This window comes from Dasypus novemcinctus, chromosome 13 (genome assembly GCF_030445035.2).
Source record: "Dasypus novemcinctus isolate mDasNov1 chromosome 13, mDasNov1.1.hap2, whole genome shotgun sequence".
NCBI classification, from domain to species: Eukaryota; Metazoa; Chordata; class Mammalia; order Cingulata; family Dasypodidae; genus Dasypus; species Dasypus novemcinctus.
Window position 1 is genome coordinate 63,704,003 of NC_080685.1, and position 20,665 is coordinate 63,724,667.

Sequence of the window (20,665 nt, forward strand, 5' to 3'; positions counted from 1 at the left end):
TGGGGTTTAAGATATATTTAGGGGATTTGAATCTCTGGACTGACAATGTGATAGCCAGATCCTGAGCCTCAACAGACTCCAGCACCTACAATCTGATTTATTGGACTTACCACACTCAGCTAAGATGGAGGTGAAGAAGGACAACCACCACACCATGGAGCCTAGAGTGATTACAACTGAAAATGGGAGGATTGCATCCAGCATCCAGGTGGAATCTGAGCCTCCTCTTGACATAAAGGTGCAATGGACACAACCAATCCAGTGTCCACATAGAAGAGGTGGCATTGGATTGGGAAAAGTGGACATAATGGACAAAGGGTATGGGGAAAGGCAGGAAGAGATGAGAGGTGGAGGCGTCTTCGGGACATGGAGCTGCCCTGGATGGTGCTTCAGAGGTAATCACCGGACATTGTAAATCCTCACAGGGCCTACATGATGGAATAGAGGAGAGTATGGGCCATGATGTGAACCAATGTATATGAGGTGCAGAGGTGCCCAAAGATGTACTTACCAAATCCAACGGATGTGTCATGATGATGGGAACGAGTGTTGTTGGGGGGGGGGAGAGGGGGGGTGGGGGGGTGGGGTTGAATGGGACCTCACATATATATTTTTAATGTAATATTATTACAAAGTCAATAAAAAAAAAAAATTAAAAAAAAAAAAAAAAAAGAAAGATTAAAGGACAGATAAATAAACCCATTTGTAATTATAAAAGGATAAGAAAAAGGCATTTTGAAATCTTAAAAGGTCATTACAAACTGGTTAATTCTTTTTCTAATTATATCACACATTGTACAACTTGATGTAATAGACTTCTGTTATTTTTTGTTTGTTTTGTTTTGCCTTGTAACCTGTCCTCTTCTGGCAAGAGCTACTTCTTGCCTTTGGAGAACTGTATTTCCCAACTCCATGGCTTTTCCAGCAGGCTGCCAATTATGTTACTCTATTCATCTGACTAGGTTGGGCATTCCCAGGGATTTGCAGGTAACCCAAGTTAGGCCAATCAGAATCCTTCTTTGAAATTGTTTCTATAACTCCTAAAGGGAGAAAGTTTGTTTTCTCTGGAGTTCTGAGGGGAGATTTGTAAAATTTGGAGGTCACTTGAGTGTTCATTAATCAACTATCCCTCATCCTGCCTTTCTTGATACATAGAATCACTGATTTGGGCAGTAAGATTATCTTTTAAGGGTCTCAATTCAATTTCCTCTTTGCTTTCACATTTTCTTTGAAGCACTATTTCTGTTTAGTAGACAATGGAGTTTCCAAGCAGTTAAGAACATGTATTAAAAGGGCTCTGGAATTTTTTTGAAAAAAAAGTGCAACTAGCAGTAAAAGAAAATCCCACATATCTTCATATTACAAAACAAAACCAAGACTCTCTACTTGACAGTGGTATTTCCAGGTACCTAAATTACTTCTTTTATTGATAACATTAAGTATCTAGTCAGTATTAAGATTTTCAAAATTGTTGTAAAATCTTGTTTTAACAGTTGGTTTGTTTGAATCAGGATCCAAATAATGGAACAAAAATTTAAATGTATTATCAAAGAGCACAGTGGCCTGGTTGCATTTTACTTCTTTTCAAAATAGATACTTCTTTATCTCTATAACACATTCCCTAAACAAGATTTTTGAGATTATTTCAAGGTCTCTTTAAGTGCTTTGAAAATATCAGATGAAGTTCTGGTAATGAAATTATGGAGAAAATAAACACAAGGGAGAGTTTGAAGTTAGTCTTGAACATTAGAACCCAAAAGGGGGTGGTGACAAGGAAACACATTTGTGCTGCTTTTGCTTTTGCACCTATTTGACTTGGAGGAAAAAAAGGGAGAACTCCCTTCTTGTTGGCCAATATCTAAAAAAGTTTTGAAAATTTATAAGGCAAATGTATTAACATATTTATTAAATATGTTATAGTTATGAAAAAATAATATCTGTAGCTTTACTCACAGCTTACATCCTTATCTTTGTTCCACATGCCCTCCTTTCTTCTCAAGTACAATCAAGGACTAATGCATCAATGAAAGATAATATCTTCTATGGGTATAAATGAATACATATATTTTGCTTCGATTCAAATAAGAAAGGACAAAAAAACCCATTACAGTCCCCACAACTTTCATGTCCCAGATAAAAGGTGCCAAGAAGTTAGTGGTTAGAAACATTTCTTCATGCGTAGTCTTCACTCATCTCAGGTAAATGAGCAATATAGTCATCAGACAGCATTGTGACAAATCCCCTAAGACCTTCCTCCATCCAGCCTATTCTATGGTCTTCCTGATTAGAAATTCTGAGGCAAACACTGACCCCAACCAATGTTAGCAACCTAACATTTACTTATTTCATAATTTCAGATCTTAACAGGACTATTAGGTAAAAATCATGTATGATTTTTTTTGCCATGTATTCTTTATTCCGACTTTATCAAAATCCTGAAAAGTTAAAAAAAAATTCGTCTCAAGAGCTCCACTTCGTGCATTCACCTTCTTGGGTACTCAGAAGGTTTAAAACCTGCAGCCTTTGGGTTGGTCCATTTTTACAGCTCTCTTCCTTCCCCCGTCATTACTGGCCGTATCAGCACTAAGTGCCCAGGTTCTGATCTGGACTAAAACCCATGATCTTCTGGCCCAGGTTCTGTGAACTGAGTCATTCTGGCACTGAGAATATTCCGTGACTCAGCAGGCCTGAAAAGGATGCCAGAATCCAGATAATTTCGAGTCTTTTAAAGGCAAGCTGGGGAACACAAACAACACAGTGGAATAATTTCGCAGTTGGTCTGGCGTACCCAGGGGAAAAATGTCATTCCATTCCCAGCCTTTTCACTTCCTTCCCTGGCCAGTAAAACTACGGGTTATACTTTAATATAACTGCAGGAAATCACTTCAGAAAAGTCATTTTGACGAGGCTTCATTCCCCAGGGACTGTGTCTACCACCGCCCTCCCACCGGGACCTCTCGTGGGACAGGGCTGGAAGCGGGGCCTGTGCAGCAGCGAGACTTTCCAGGGCCGGCGGGCGGGGATGAGGGGCCCGCGGGCAGATCCCACCGTCTGTTCCCAGCCCCGGACCACAGGCCCAATCGGGCGGAAGGACGGACACCTGGCGGGCGGGGACCCGCGCTACCACTGCTGGTAGTAGCCCAGAACCCAAAGGCCGACCCCGAGCGACCCCACAGGCTCAGACATAGCCCCTTTAATACCCCTTCCTCTGTCTCCTCCCCCAATCCGGAGTCTTCCGGGGACGCGGAACCTCCGGACCCCGGCATCCCACCCGCGCGCGGCGCTCGCTCTCCGCAGCCTCCCCTCCCCTCCCAGCATGCAAAGCCCCGCAGCCCCTCCCTCCTCCTCACGCCTTCTCCTCCTCCCTTCCCCCTCCCGCTCCCCGCCCGTCCCTCGCGCCCCTCTCAGCCCCTCCTCCGCCGATCGCGCGCCTCCGCCCGGGCGCGAGACGCTGGTGTCCCCGCCGCCTCCGCCGCCTCCGCGAGTCGCCGGAGCGGACACGCAGTCCCTGGCGCGCGGAGGGAGGGGGAATAGCCACGGGGGCAGTGGTTGCTGCTGAGAAGAGGCCGGGGTTGGGCTTTCTCCTCGGCCAGACCCCACCCCACAGTGCCGACCCCACCCCCTCCTCCTTCCTCCCCGGGGGCGCGCGCTCGGGCACGCGCAAGGAAGTCGGGGGTCGGCGCCGAGTGCGGGCTCTGTCCCGGGGTGGGAGAGGAAAGCGTGGGGGCGGCGCGCGTGGCAGTGGTGAGCAAACTGCAAGGTTCTCGCCACGGGCGCCCACCGGCCTGTCTCTCCAGCGCGAGCTGCCGCCGCTGCCCGCCCCGAGAATCCAGCGCCGAGCTCCAAACTCAGCGCCTCCCGGGACGCCGCCGGGAGAGAGGAACGCGCCCACGCCCTTGCCTTTGCCGTGGCCCAGCGCCCGGGTGGCAGAATGAGGGGCAGCGAGCTGGCAGCGCCGGCGCTGCGGCCCCGGGGGCGGCTCTGGCGGTTGTTGGTGTTGCTGGCGGCCGCCGCGGCAGGCTGCGCCCGGGCAGCCATGGACGAGTGTGCAGACGAGGGCGGGCGGCCGCAGCGTTGTATGCCTGAGTTCGTCAACGCCGCCTTCAACGTGACCGTGGTGGCCACCAACACGTGCGGGACTCCGCCTGAGGAGTACTGCGTGCAGACCGGGGTGACCGGGGTCACCAAGTCCTGTCACCTGTGCGACGCCGGGCAGCCCCACCTGCAGCATGGAGCCGCTTTCCTGACCGACTACAACAACCAGGCCGACACCACCTGGTGGCAAAGCCAGACCATGCTGGCCGGGGTGCAGTACCCCAGTTCCATCAACCTCACGTTGCACCTGGGTAAGCCGTAACAACCTTGTCCCCTACTACTGCTCGCCAGCAGCCCAGCTCCCTGGCCACCTCCTTCTGCTGTCCCAGGCTGCGGGGCACAAACGGCAGGAATTCCCTTCTCCAACTTCTAAAGTAGATCTAACTCTTAACATCCCGCGAAGGCCAAGATGCTCTTCCCTAGCATCTCTCTGTTTACTTTTCTATTTTTTCTCACTTAACGGAATTCTCTCTTTTGATTATTCGCTGTTTAGCTCTTTGGTCCCTCTTTTATGAAGCGTTAATGAGAAACTCCCATCCTTTCCTTTCTCTCCTTGCAGGACCATCACAACGCATTCTTGGAATAGAGACAAGAAGGTCCACATTAAATACCTTTCCTTTAAAATCTTTAGATGTCTTTCCCGAGTTGATTGTGATTGCTGCTTGTCCTTTTGAACAAGTTAGAGGATAGGGTCTAAGTGAAGGAAAATTAGAGGGAATCAAATATCTTTATTGCCCGTATTGCTAATATGTAATTAAAATACAAATTCACTTTTAAAGTTATTGTTCTTTAGAGCTGTTCCGCCTTAATTAAGGGTCACAAAGCTGTTTCACCTCTGATTCTGGTACAGAGAAAACAAAAGGAAGTATCTGCACTCACTCTAATTGCTGGGCACAGTTTTGTCCCTGGTTAAAAGTCTCTTACTGTTTTCCCTTTTGCTTTGATTTAAAGCAAGTATAGAAACATGTGAGTGACCTTTTAGAAGTGAGGAAAAGGATGCATAGAAAACTTCATTGCAGGGCGGTGAATGAGAATGGGCATGTTTTCCTAAAGTATTAAAAGTCATGTTTGATCTTTGTAAGTTTTTCATCATCGAAATAGATAAACAAGAGGAAAGATTCATTAATAGAATGGCATACGTGTGAGAAATTGGCATTTGATTTGTAGAACCTCAGTCCCCATTGCATTGGGAGAAATAATTTTACCACAGTAGCTGGTACTAATGAACCTCCAAAAAGAACAGACAGCCTCAAGCCATTCTCTGTCGAAGCAGATTAATTCTGTAAGTTTAATAACATTATTTGGGGACTTTTGAAAGGAACGTTTTGTAGACAGATGTTGCTTTTGATCATGGTTTTGTATTTTTCTTTCTCTGCTCTCTGCTACACTACATTTTATATAAGCACAAAGATTCCAGAGAAAGAATATGACTTGGAAAAAGTGCTTTGAAAGTGGAGTTAAATTACTGTGTAGAATTTTTAGAAAAACAGTGTTAAGCGCCTTTGTAGTAATGCCATTTTTTTGTAGGTGACCTATTAAGCAGATGAAACTTTTTGAAAACATGTTCATAAAATGAAACTCTGAAGTACCTGTTTTTCAGAGATTGAGAAATAAACTGTACTGAATTTAGTTTTTCAGATATTGGATACAGTATAGAAACCAGCAGTATCTTGGAAATGGTACCTCTTTAAACACATGCAAGAGAAGGACTCTTTTTAAGACCTTGTGGTAATTGATGCTTTTTAGTTATTTTCTTCCTATATGTTAGTTTTCTAAACTTGGCCTAAATTGTTTTTAAAATTTATATCCAACTATTTTGTTGAAAATTTGACTTGTTAAAGTTTCAGTGTTCAATTTTGAATACGCTTATAGTCTTATTTTGTCCATTTTCACATACTAACATTTTCAAAGTACAAGGCATTGCCTTAATATATCAAAGTGCTTGAGATTCAAGTGAAAATTTCTGAGCAAGAATCTCTAATTTAGGTAAAGGTGGGGCCCTCAATCTCTGTTTTATGAGTTTTCTGCTGTGGATACTATGTAGCTAAAGGTTATTTTAGGTGATCATAGAGGTAAGTAGATTACTCAGCAGTTACTTCTGTTTTACAAAGATAATGTGGTAGGGTGAGACAGGATCAACCAAGTTAACCTTGCTACTATTGGGAGGCAGCTATTAATATTTTAACTGTTGGTCATGGTGATTAAAAGATCAAAAGAGATCTTAGAGTTCACCTTTTTAGGATGCTAACATGACTTTTTTACTCTAAAAATGTTATATGCTTGGACTTGTTTTTGCTGCAGAATTCCTCAGTTTTTGATAACATTCTTGCTAAATGAAGTTTATAAAATAATGGGTTTAAAACTCCTAAAAAAAAAAGGTACTTAAAATATTTTCATATATGTTTTGTGATTAACTGTGAAAACATCTACTTTAAACTTTTTTAGTTGGACAATTTCTGAAAACTTGAGTAGAACTTATTGTACTTGTTCTTGGATCAGAATTGATGTTCTAGAGGAAACTGCGTGGGTGGAGGATGGGGGAAGGGAGATTGGTGTATAGTGAGGTTGATGTTTCTCGTTTTTAATGACAAGCATACACATGTGTATGTTATCGATAATTTATGGCAAAAGGCAGTATCAGTTTATTTAAGGATGTATCAGTTCATTTAAGGATGTTCAGCATATTTACTCCTTAGCTCCAGTTACTCCCCAGGCTCTAGTTAACTAATTATTTCCCACAAATTCAAGTACCATGACTGTTTGTGCATCTATTAAATCTTCCATCCAGTTCAAATTTCACATACCCTTAAACAAGTGATGCATATTGTGCTTTGCCCTTACAGAGCATGTGAAACTTGAAGTGAGCCAGTGTAGAGTGAGTTCTAGCCATCACTTTTGTAGCCTTCCTTGTGATGTTGAACTTTAAACAAAGTGAACGTTAAGCAAATTCAACTCACACCTTAAGAAGTCACAAGAAACATACGTGTTTTGGGACTGATCGCAAGTCACTTTTGGTACATAAAAGTAAGACATGACAAACAGTAAGTATAGTGGCAAGTGAGTCTCTTCATCTGAAATTGTTAAGCTTCATGCCTTAGAGACCACCGTTCACAATTTGTGTTTTTCCAGAAAATTTTCATGCATATATAAAGTTACATAATCATTTTAGCTGGTATCTTTTTTGGGGTCAGAACACAAGCTGTTTTAACAGATGGCCGGTACAAATTATTATATTCTACCATTATCATCACTTGCAGTTCAAAATCAGCATTAATTTTGACTGCAGCCGTATCTTAAGCTACATGTACAGTAATTCACTGTATATACTGTGTCATTGCACATAATACGTTAAAGTTGCTGTAGAAACCAGAACTGCATTTTCTGCCAATTGTGGTGAGAATTCTCAGCCAGGTACTCTTTTCTAAAAAGTCTCAACTTCTGGATCTTCTCTTTTAACTTCTGTATGGATTATTCAATTGTTTAAAAGTTTGACTTTTGTGTTTTCAGTCCTAATAAGTTTTATGAGTATGAGTGGGGTAGCTGATAATAAGATTGTTACTGAGGATTTGCCTTTTATTAAACGGCCCCTTTTATTATCTTAATCATTGTAGATGGAAACTTGGCTGACAGGGCCTTGATCTCAGAGAAGGGTAGATTTCCCTCTTTCTGAAAACCAATTAGATTAAGAGAAAGAGTGCCATTATAAAACCAACTTACATAAAGTTTATGAAACATCTAAAATTAATACTAAGACCAGATTAGTTTCCAAGCTCCTCGTAATTTTTAGGAACAAATATTGATTAAATGATGCTTTTGTTTTTTTTAGCTACAACCGAATATCTGTCTTTTGTGTCTACATCAGAATAATTGATATATAGGGATATTGCATTTTATTCTTTTTGTTCTTCTGAAGAAAATGTATTTAACAGGAAACAATTTCCCCCACCCACCTACCTCCCAGAAAATCTTTACAAGGTAAGTTCTGACTATGTCAGGGAATAGTTCACTCTGGTGACTTCAACTGTGGTATTTGTGCACCCTGAGGGGACATTATTTTAGTTTGTCTCACAAAGGTTTGACTTACATTTTGCAGGTTTCAACTTGCAAAGTTAAGGAACTCTTCTTTAATGACTAGGGATTTTGAATGCAGTTTTATAAAACTGCTATTGGCTTATAGTTCACTGGTTTTTCTGTAGTTCTCTATTTTTCTGAGGCATTCAGAAAAAATGTTTACACATTAGGGGAGAAGTTGGGTGTCTTATAAGGCATCCACTCTCCCATCATTTTGTCATTGGCTACACTCAAGAGGTGGATAAAGTTTGACTATTTCAATTGTAAATCCTTTTGGGATGTGGGGGGTGCCTTTTGCTGTGCAAGCCTTCCCCCCATGCATGCATTCTCATGTTACTGTCAAATAGTCTGTAAATACATCTCAGAGTACCTATTACAAAGTTGTAGGAGATTGAAGTTCTTGTCTTCATAACATAAGCTTATGCTCTGTTAGATGGAGTTTGCGTACTCAGTTGTAATGCCATTACATTAATAAATGAGGAGCGTCTCCATCATTGGTGACAGATTATAAAGTCTCCAGTTTATCACTGATTAGATATTTTCACAGTTTATCGAAGGCAGAGACACTTTATAGATAAGGATCTGCTGCGTAATTTGCCAGAAGTCATGGAAGTAAATTTTTGACTCTTCAATTAGTGTACTAGCCCCTTTACCTATTAGTTCTCTAACAAATCTCTGAAAAGAAGGACTAGTTTATTCCAGGGCAATTTTATGATAAAAGTTATGATTCAGAGTTTCTAGACTCCTTTGTTTTCCTCTCTTTGCTCCTTTTCACTTTTGCTTGGCATTCTTCCCTTTTTATACTCTCTGTGAATAAACCCACCTTAATCTCAAGGTTTCATTTATTGTTTGTAAATTGAAAAATTCTAAATTTGTGCCTCTCCAGTCCTAAAGACTTGTTGGACGTGTTCAATTTGAGATATTTAGAGGCCATGTCCAAAGCTAAATTCATTCTTTTTTTTTTTTTTTTTAAAAGATTTATTTATTTATTTAATTCCCCCCCCTCCCCTGGTTGTCTGTTCTTGGTGTCTATTTGCTGCGCCTTGTTTCTTTGTCCGCTTCTGTTGTCGTCAGCGGCACAGGAAGTGTGGGCGGCGCCATTCCTGGGCAGGCTGCTCTTTCTTTTCACGCTGGGCGGCTCTCCTCACAGGCGCACTCCTTGCGCGTGGGGCTCCCCCACGCGGGGGACACCCTTACGTGGCACGGCACTCCTTGTGCGCATCAGCGCTGCGCATGGCCAGCTCCACACGGGTCAAGGAGGCCCGGGGTTTGAACCGCGGACCTCCCATATGGTAGACGGACGCCCTAACCACTGGGCATTCATTCTTAAACCTCTTACCCACCCCAAAGCTGTTTTTGTATACCCTGCGTTAGTGGCATTAGAGTCTAACACTGAGGTGTCTATTAATGTTTTCTCCATGTCTCCCTTTAAAGATAACAGTGCTTGCTAGGTTCTCATCAGTAAAGATTACTCTGTATGGCAAGCAGATATGGTCCACTGCCATGAGGCATGTTGGTTGTAGGCAGGCTAACTCTACCCCTTACTTTCCCACCCGTCCTTACTAACGTCTGCCCACGACTACACTCTTACCTCCTGCATCCAACCGCTGTGTCTCTCATATCCTTGTTTTTCTCTCCATCCTCCTTGCCTCTACCTTAATGTAGGTCCCCATTGAATTTCACCTGGATTACTGCAACAGCCTCCTCACTGGCGGTCTTTCTGCCTCCACTTTTCCCCTTGTGTTCTAGCAGCCACACTGCAGGCTGAGTGATGGTTCTAAAATGCACATCTGATCATGTCATTTTACAGATCAAAAGTCTGCAGTGGTTCTTCAAGCCTTCAGGATAAAGTTCAAACTCCTTGCATGCTATACAAGGCACTGTAGGATCTAGACCTTATTAATCTCTGTGCCTATCTTCTGCCATTTCACATGCTCCGAATGTTACCGCTTTGGTTTGCAAACTTCTCCCAGGTGATACCACCCTCAGGAATTCTTCCCCAGTTTCTCCTTCTCTGCCTTTTCCTCCCTATTCTCTAGCCTGGATTAAGTGCCCAACCCATCCTACTCTGTAGGTGTCTGTTACAGGAATTAACACATGTATTGTCTGTTTCTTAACTTGCCTGTTTCCACTTCTAGACCATAAGGTCTTTGAAGGCTGGGTCAGGGATTTAGTAATCTTTTAGTTCATTCAGTGTAACTACAGTTGTTACTGTTTGTTCATTGCTCGCTGTACATAAGGCACCATGCAAATTTCTGGGTGTATTTTGACGTTACCCCTGACCTCATGGAGTTTGTGGGCTAGACATGGAGACCCAGGCCCAATTCCCTTAATTCATCTTCCATCCTTGCTGCAAGGTTATCCTTCCACAGGAAATCTCAGAGCATCATAGTCTAAGGAGGAATGTCTGTTTTGTTTTATTTCACGAATATGTAGCTGCATACACACCAGGCTGAGGCACAGAGCAAATTATGGCCAGTGAGCCAAATCCATCTGTTTTTGTATGGCCTATGAACTAAGCCTTTTTTTCTTCACAATTTTAAAGGGTTATAACAAATATAAAGAAGAATATGTCATGACTTGTGAAGATTATATGATTCAAATTTCAGTTTCCACAAAATTTTATTGAAACACAGAAGCAACACAGTGCATCCATTTGTTAACATATTGTTTATGGCTGCTTTCACAAGAGTATAGTTGAGCAATTTTGACAGAGTCTGGATGGCCCACAAAGCCTAAAGTATTTACTCTCTGGCCCTCTGTAGAAAAAGTTTGGTGACCTCTGCTCTAGACCAAGAAGTTCATAGTGAGAGGTGCAAGCACAAGAAGATTTACTTAACCATGTTAAAGGAGATTGGAGTATCTCCAGTACCTGGCAGTGTGTCAACATTTAATATGTATTCAATATTTGTATGTAGCATGAGTGAATAAATGATTGTCTGAACTATAAAAAGTTCCAAAACATTGCACATTAATTTAAATTCTTCTACGCAGTACTTTTTGAGTTTGTGTTTATTTTTATAAATGCCATATCCATTTTCATAAGGTTCAGGCCAATATAACAGCTAATGTTAAATGTGGTATGTGGTTGTTTAATTTTGTAGCTTTTAAAAAACCCTGCTACGTTATGGATCTGATATGAATGGAAAGATCTATGACTGTCCTTTTTTGGGTAAAAATGAGAACGTTCATATGATTTGAAGTTAGCCTAGATACCTTTTTATGGAAAGCTGTCTGTTCAGATTTGAATCTCACATGTGAGTATGTATTTCTGAAATTTTAATGTTAATATTGTGGGTCCTTTTTCCTTTAGAAAAGAGCATAAGCAAATTTTATTTAAAATCTATATTTAAAGGGGATTATTAAGCAGTCGAGGGGAAAGATTATAATGAAACATCTTATTTACTTGGTACGTATAGCATAATTTTTACTTGAATTTTATTTCATTCAAATTGGGTAGAATTAGAAGACAGGCATAATGGGGTATATGCTCTCTCAGAGAGTGAAGAACTGGAAATGTAGAATAAAGTTTGGATCACAGAATCCCACTTTGAAGCACTTAGACGGATGAACAGTAATCACACGTGTGTTCAGTGTTAGCAGGCAGCAGAACTGACAGATGATTCTTTACTTGTCCCTAGCCATACCTAATTGACAGCTCTATCACTGTTCTGTTTTGGTTTTGGGGAAAAGTGTCAAAGTGTAGAGCAGAAATGTTTATTTTTATTACTCCCAATTCCTAAGAAGTACTTAAAAAATAAAGGATTAATCTGTCTCTTTTCTTAAATTGTCAGTTTCAAAGAGTAAAATTTCAAGATGTTTGTGTGCTGGTTACCTTGCCTTGGTGACTTACCTTGAAACTTGTAAGAGAGCCCTGCTGGGATTTACAAGAAGTTCCTTTCTTGTAAAATGATAGTTAGTTATTTGCTCATATAGGCCTAAAATTGACAGCTACTTAATAGGGTTACCAGGAAATTCATTTATAGAAATGTCTCTAAGTTTTTAGAATATTGTGCCAGGCTTTGGTGGCACTAAATAAGTACATCTGTTTTTCTTTCCATGGTCTCTTCCAGGGGGCCGGCCTAAAATAACGAAGGCCCAGTCAGCCTGGTGCCCTAGGCAGCCACAAATTCATGAAATAAAACCAATTTATCTCTTCTTAGACAATGGTTCTCTCAGATCTCTTGTGGGAGGAGAACCTTGCTACAAGGCTGGGAGATGAATTATTTATATTTTTCTTTTAAAATTTAAGAGTTATATTCCCTCAGCTTCCTTTTTTTACCCTGTTTCCAACTGTTTGGATACTTCCTATTACATTCATGGCAACTTTGAATTTTTGTTACATTATCTTCTTTGGATTTTTGGTATTTTATCTCCTTTGTGTTTGAAAGTTGGTGCAAATATTAATCCAAAATCAGCCTCCTTCAGATTTATTTCTTTTTTAAAATTTTAAAAAATTTCTTGTATTTGGTACTTAGTTTTATTTAGATTGAGGACTTGATAAATTTTGTTTCATAATGATAAATCACAGTATATGTGAAGATTTCTGCTAAGCAGTGTGATTGCCAACAGCAGTGACTACAGTCTCTCAGTATTTTCAGAGATGTGGTTAACAGCCGGTCAGTCTTTACTGCCCTCTTTTTATAGTACTGATTTTGTGTTCTGTATCTTGACCTGAGTGGAGTTTACATAGGTATAATATATACATACATATATAATATATACATACGTAAAAATTCAGAGCTGTACATTTAGTATTTGTATACTTTACAGTATGTAAATTATACCTCAAATTAAAAAATGAATTAAAAAACTTTTCAACCAGGTATAATAAGAAAAAAGCATATAGGTTATTTTGTTTTTCAAAGAGGTAGGAATTTTTTTAAACTTTATTTATTTATTTTTTAAGATTTATTTTTTATTTATTTAATTCCCCTCCCCTCCCCCGGTTGTCTGTTTTCTGTGTCTTTTTGCTGCGTCTTGTTTCTTTTTTTTTTTTTTTTTTTTTTTTTAAAGATTTATTTTTATTTATTTATTTCCCCTCCCCTCCCCCGGTTGTCTGTTTTCTGTGTCTTTTTGCTGCGTCTTGTTTCTTGTTTCTTTGTCCGCTTCTGTTGTCGGCAGCGGCACGGGAAGTGTGGGCGGCGCCATTCCTGGGCAGGCTGCTCCCTCCTTCGCGCTGGGCGGCTCTCCTTATGGGTGCACTCCTTGCGCGTGGGGCTCCCCTACGCGGGGGACACCCTGCGTGGCGCGGCACTCCTTGCGCGCATCAGCACTGCGCATGGGCCAGCTCCACACGGGTCAAGGAGGCCCGGGGCTTGAACCGCGGGCCTCCCATGTGGTAGACGGACGCCCTAACCACTGGGCCAAAGTCCGTTTCCCGCGTCTTGTTTCTTTGTCCGCTTCTGTTGTCGTCAGCGGCACGGGAAGTGTGGGCGGCGCCGTTCCTTGGCAGGCTGCTCCCTCCTTCGCACTGGGCGGCTCTCCTTATGGGTGCACTCCTTGCGCGTGGGGCTCCCCTACGCGGGGGACACCCCTGTGTAGCACAGCACTCCTTGACTTTGGCTTAGAGTAGGAAAGCACAAAATCTGTGGCTTAATCATCTAAAATACATTTCTCCTAACCTTTTTACCCTCTACCACCAGTTGCTGGCAGTAATAGGTATTAAATACTTGTTGGATGAATGAACATACAAAGAAGTGAACCAGCTGATTTTGAGTTATGAGCTGGTTTTAATTAAAGTACCTGCACAGTATTTCCAATGAAGTATTCAGGTAAAATTCATGGAAAGCTTCAGGAAGTGGAGTGTGTGGAGGTATGTCTTATCATGTCCTGTCAAGTGTGACCTGTGCTAAAAGAGCAGTTACCTTCATTCTTCTTGCCTCACTATAAGCAGGTAGTTGTTTTGGTTGATGTTTCGTGGTTTGAAGAGGTAAAATCGTGTTTTAGTTTGATACACTGCTGAAATCAGATACCACAAAATGGGTTGGCTTTTAGCAGTGGGACTTTATTAGCTTACAAGCTTACAGTATCGAGGCATCTTCAGGTGATGCTTTCTCCCTGAAGACTGGCTGCCAGTGATCCCAGACTCCTCTGCCACATGGCAAGGCACGTGGTAACACTTACTGGTCTTTCCCTTCTTCTCCAGGTGTCATTGTTTTCAGCTTCTTGCTTTTGTGCCTTTCTCTTTCTGTCCGAATTACATTCTCTTATACAGGACTCCTGTAAGAGAATTAAGACCCGTCCTGAGGAGGAATAAAATATGGATTGGAGTGGACTTACTGGTATTCTACTATAGAACTATTGTGACTAGTAATAGAAGAAACTATTGCACTGATGTGGAGAAAGTGGCCACGGTAGTTGCCGAGGGTAGGGAGAGGGAAGAAGAGATGTGATATGAGGGCGTTTTCGGAACTTGAAGTTGTCCTAAGTGATACTGCAGGAACAGATGCTGGACATTATGTATCCTACTGTAACTCACTGAAAGTACTGGGGGAGAGTGTAAACTTCAATGTAAACTATAATCCATGCAGTGCGGCAGTGCTCCAAAATGTATTCACCAAATGCAATGAATGTGCCACAATGATGAAAGAAATTGTTGATATGGGAGGAGTGGGGTAGGGATGGGGGTGGGGTATATGGGAACCTCTTATATTAATGTAACATTTTTTGTGAACTATGTATCTTCAAAAAAAACCAAAAAAGGCCCATCCTGAGCCACACCTTAGCTAAAGTAACCTAATCAAAAGGTCTTACTTAAAATAGATTTATACTCACAAGAATGGATTAGTTTTAAGAACATGATTTTCTGGGGTACATACAGTTTTAAACCACCACAAATGGTAAGTTTGTGTTTTTGCTGCAAGGTTAGAGAATTCTGAAAGAATGTTTCTGTTTGGCAAGTTGTTTGGTCACAACTTCTGGCTTTTATATAACCTGCTATTTAATTTCTATATTGGAATCTAAATGGTTGAAAAATTACTTATATAATGTGAAGACCCCAAATTCATTCCTTTTATATATACTAGATAATGCTGTCCTCTTATTGACCCTTTCGGAAATAATTCTGAAGCTTAAATTTTGTGGTTTCTTTGTGAAGTTTATGAAATTTTGTAAAGTACTTTCAATTAAGTGAAAAGATCTATCCACTCAAAATGAGATGAGATTGTTGAATTGTGATTGTAATTAGTTAGTAGACAAAATCCTTATATAAATTAGAAATTTTTCCATGTATGAACATTGTAATATGTGATATGTTTGTTACAATAGACATTGAAGATGCTTTCTTTATTCTGAGGTAATTTCTATGTGTTTGGGGAGAAAAGGCATAATCATTCATGTACAGGAAATCCGTGGGAGAATATAAGCATAATAAATCAGTTGAAACATTTTAAAGTGCTGAGGGAATACCTGCAAAGCACTTAAAAAAAAGAAAAGATTTATTTCTCCCACCCCGTCATTGTTTACATTTGTTGTATCTGTTTGTTGTGTGCAGGTCTTCTTTTTAGGAGGCACGGGACAGAACCTGGTACCTCTGATGTGGGAGGGAGGCACCTAATCGCTTAAGCCACCTCTGCTTTGTTGTGTCTCTCATTATGTTTTCCTCCTGTCTCGTTGTGTCATTTTGTTGCATCAGCTTGCATTGGTAGTCTGTTATATCAGCTCACTGCCTTGCTCATCTTCTTTAGGAGGCACTGGAAACTGAACCTGGGACCTCACATATGACAGGCTGGAGCTTAATTGCTTGAGCCACATCTGCTTCCCCCTGCAAAGCTCTTTGAATAGTGTGGATTAAAGTCAATGAGAAAAACCTCCTTGGATCTTGAAGAAAAGTAGTAGGCATGAAGGGTGAACTTTCCAGGAATAGTGAGTTGTTTGAATAAAGATAAAAAATAACTAGCAAATGGCGAAGGTGTTGTTTGCTTTTCATGGAGTAATGGTCAAATGTTGGATAGGTTCTAGGGAGATGAGAATATTAAATACAGGGTGACAAAAGGTAGTAAATTTTATTGAGTGCCTCCGTTTATCTATTCGAATCCTTAGAACAATCTTGAGAACTATTATTATCCACTCTGAAATAATGTAAGATGACTAGTGACTTCTCTGATGTTGTATAGGCCGAGTTTACATTGGAATCTAGAGCTGTTGTGGTACATAGGCTGTTCCTTTACCACCCTACTATGTTAAATTAGGCCTGATAAGTGATTGAGAACTATAGAAAAGCTCTAATTGGGGAGTGAAATTAAAGTCTATGAAAACAAAGAACAAAGCCTGGTTCCTCTGACAGACCTCTATTTGCAGCACCCTGATTTGGACTGCTTCTGTTAAAAAGGGCTTTTGCACTTATTTACAAGGAATAGAGGATTGTTGGCAATGGAAGAATTTTAGGATTTGTGTAATTACATTAGTTGTGTGATATTTAGTGTTAAGTTAATGCTTCTAGGAATTTCTTAGGAATTTGTTGACGTTCTGTATGAGGTCCTAGGTTTTATCAGTGTCTGCTGATAGAAAAGTGTACTGTACCCCATTCCTGAACGGTGACCAGGAATTTATACAGGGAATGCCACGTTATCTTCTTCCTATCTTATCCACGACTCCTTTCTGGTTGTTAAGAATTGCTAAGTTTAGTCGAGTTGCTTACTTTATCTGACATCTTTAAAGATAAGACTGCCTGGTTCTTTCCAGATTCTATTTCATCATTTTCCCTCTCCAAGTAAATTCTCACTCTTGCATTGCGACTTTTGTTGTTGTTTAAGTTTGCTAATTGATTAATGAAAACATAACTACTATGGTCCCAGGATTTTCTTTGTCACTCTTCCCATCTTTTAGACTCAAATCATGCCAATCACTTTGATTTCTGTATATGTGAATTTGTAAATCTATAAGTTTATGTATAGACATAGTTTAAATGCTTTAGTTTTCTCAGAGCATTGCTGAACTTTAAAATTGTTTTGCTTAATCTCTGAAGAATGGGTTGTAGTTCCCATTTAGATACAATGTATTTTATGTTGCTGCCCCTCTCCCCCCTATCTCCACATCTAGAATTTAATGTCCTAGGATTGGGCTTTTCTTTCCTTAAAAAAAACACTAGACCTCTTCTTATTAGAACTTTATAAGTGTGGGTTGACTAGTTAAATTGTAAGTAGTATTGACTTGCTGCCTTTCTGCTTTTTCTGCTTTCTTTGTAGACATTGTATGTATTTTTGTGATATATGTGATTACATCATCACACCCTCGGTACTGATGATTTTTAAATGCTCATACTCAATTTCCTTTCTTATGGGAAGGGCTGAGTGTTGGGTTTAAAATGTGCTCCTCCCCCCAGCCTTTTACCATTTGGTAAAACATAGACATGTAAGTATTTTCCCAGGGCTTCTCCATCAACTTTCGTCATAGAGAATGAAAGGATCCTACCTATTTCCAACAGAAGAGGTTCACAGTTTTAATAAAAGGGAGTAGTGCCAGCATGATGAAAATTAGTTGAACAGCTTTATTGAGTTTTCTATTCACTTACAGGGCCTGGAAGGTCTTTTTCCTGGCCTGACAGCAAAAATCCTGGGCAGGGACAGTCTGCCAGATGTTCTAAAAATCTGTGATTATCTTATTATCAAAAATTGTTAAGGTATAAGTTATATTAACTTGGCAATGTAACATGATTAACTCTAGATACGGGTTTTGTTTGAATTTTCTGACCCCATTCCTTGTACCATTTAGACCCTTATTTTTCTGGAATATTGGCATCCAATGAACTTTTAAATGTGGCTAATCAGAATAATAAAATATGAAAATTTGGAGTTGGAAAGAAATTTAGGAAAGTTTAAGCTGTAAAAAATGTTTTAGGGATATTTAATTTATCCTAATTTAATTTATTTAATCTCTTACTAAAGAAGTTAAGGTGTAGGTGCCTTAGTTTTTAGCAGTTTATCTGTACACCTGCTTTTCAGTGTTGCTATTCCTCCCCAATGCCAGCTTTTCATGTATCATTTTGACAGAACTGAGAACTTTCCCTGTTGTTTTGGTGTCATTACAGGTTTTTTTTTTAAGATTTATTTTATTTATTTCTTCCTTCCTGTTGTTTGTGCTCACTGTCTCCTTGTTGGATGTGCTCTGTGTCTGCTTGTCTTATTTTTGGAGGCACGGGGAGCCAAACCAGGGCTTCCCATGTGGGAGGGAGGGGCCCAATGGCTTGAGCCACCGCTGCTCCCTGCTTGTTGTGTCTTTCATTGTATTTCCTTGTTGTGTCTTCTTGTTGTGTCATCTTGTTGCATCATCTCGCTGTGCCAGCCCATTGTGTCAGCTTGTTGTCTTGCTTATCTTCTTTAGGAGGCACGGGGAACAAGCCTGGGGCCTCCTGTGTGGTAGATGGGCGCCCAAATGCTTGAGTCACATCTACTTCCTCTAGTCATCGTGTTTTTTTCTTTAATGTCAGATCATAGTCTAGTAAAGGTAAGCATCCTGAAATTTTCATTGAAATCGTGTGTTCTTTTTTAGAGGTGGGAAGATGAAAGGGACTAACAGTGAAGATTATGCAGGGAAAGATAAAAAGCAAAAGAGCCATTGTATACTTAATTAGCTTCAGTCACTTGATTGCTTCTTCATGGGAAATGGACCATGTTCTATGGGCTTGAGTGTAGGATTAACTCATAGAGTGACTATGTACATAGTTTTGAACTTATAATGATTATTGTAGATAAGTTCATGAGGAGAAGACCAAATTCTACTTATATGTTGGAGACAGATTCTTTGAACTGTACTACAGATTATGAAAGTTTGTGGAAACATCTGTAATGCAGCTGTAAAAAAATTTGTTTACTTTATCAGGATTGCTTTAGAGGCTCAAACTGGTTTGTTTACTGCTGATTTCAGCATTTTTGCCACACACCAAGAAATAAGTTAGCATCAACTCCTGGTGGATTTGGGGATTATTCATTTTTGTGGCCATTCTAAGAAGGTTTTGGTTTTAAATTAATGTGTGCTTTAAATCTCTCATGTTCTGGCACAGAACTTCAGTGGCAAATCCTAGATATCACAAGATAGAACTGATTCTAGAAATTAACATTGCAGATGTTTGGAGATTGTAGACTTATGCTGTGCTTTGCATGTTCTTGTGTGTATATTTATGTCTGTGCTCTCCTGACTTTTTATTTTCATAGCCCCTTAGTGGGTAAGTAGGGGGATAGCTACTTTTCCAGTTGGTAAATAAATAGGTATCAATTTTTAATGAAGCCTTTTGAATTAGTATTGATAGTTCTGTGAGAGAAAAGAGAGGCAAATTTGTTTCCATGAAAGAGACACTTGGGAAGGGTGATGGTGGGGGTGAGAGTCAATGTAGAAGTAACCAAAACCAGACTATTCACATCTCTAGGGATTTCCAGTTATTAAAAGGGCCACTAAAGCTCTGAATCAGCAGCCTTTTCACCATGCCTGACTAAATAGACCTTGTTTTTGAAATTCACAGCATTGCCTAGATCCCTGCTGTCTTTTTGTCCCTCCTGCTAACACACAGCTGTTTTTCTTCATACATCATTTTGTGTTCAACTGCCTGGTTACTTCCTCAGGTTCCTTTTATGGTGAATAATGGACACATGGGAGTTTTGAGTACTCAAGTGTGTGGTTATTCAAACAGGAAGTCACAAGGAAGCTTGGTAACCTTGTCAGAGGAACAAAAGATGGAAGGGAAAGGCCATTGATGATTCTAGGCTTAAAACATCTGCAGGGAAACATCTGACAATTTCTGAGAGTCAGATATTCTCCAGTTTACAAATAGGATGTCTTATTTGGAATTTGTTCCATTTTTTAAAAACATTGGGAATATAGTTCCCAAACCAGTCCATAAACGCCTTGGTAAGCCCTAATCCAAAAATAGAAAAGGAGGAGGGAAAAAAGGATGTAATTTGGTCTCATTGGCATTAAAAACAGGAAGGAGGCTCTGTCTATGGAGATGATTGTGGGTAATAGGAAAGAAGGTGCAGCATCTCATCTTCACTGAAGGTAATGAGGCTATACCCAGGGACGAGCAAAGAGGTGAGACTTACCAGAGTCTGTTAAAACCAGTAGACTTGGGTTAAAAGATGGTATTAATGCAGATCCTTTGATTAATGAGCATCTTCTATGTGCAGAGCACTGACGGATAGTAGGTTGAGAAGAATACAGATTGCATATAAAGAGCATGTAGCCTAGTGGGAGAGCATGAATGTATATATCAACAAATACACTCTGAGACAGAACAGTAAAGTGCTATAAAAGAAGGATAAACATTCCAAGTGGCTGGTGCAGCCTGCCCAAGAATGGTGCTGCCCACATAGAGAGCTGAGACAACAAGATGACCCAACAAAAAGAAACAGATTCCCGTGCTGCTGGCAACAACAGAAGTGGACAAAGAAGACGCAGCAAATAGACACAGAGAACAAACAACCGGGGTGGGGGGAGGGGAAGGGGAGAGAAATAACATAAATAAAATAAATCTTAAAAAAAAAGCAGAGCAGGGAATGGAAATTTT

General features: G+C 40.4%; 1 protein-coding gene across 1 annotated transcript in view; it reads left to right on the forward strand.

The window, feature by feature from the left end:
* The first annotated feature begins 2,892 nt into the window (after positions 1-2,892).
* The window catches only part of LAMC1 (laminin subunit gamma 1), a 152,038-nt gene continuing 134,265 nt past the window's right edge, over positions 2,893-20,665 (forward strand). The window contains exon 1 of the mRNA XM_058274829.2: positions 2,893-4,346. Within this exon, the coding sequence (XP_058130812.1) occupies positions 3,932-4,346 (415 nt within the window). The 5' untranslated portion in view covers positions 2,893-3,931. The remainder of the gene's footprint in view (positions 4,347-20,665) is intronic.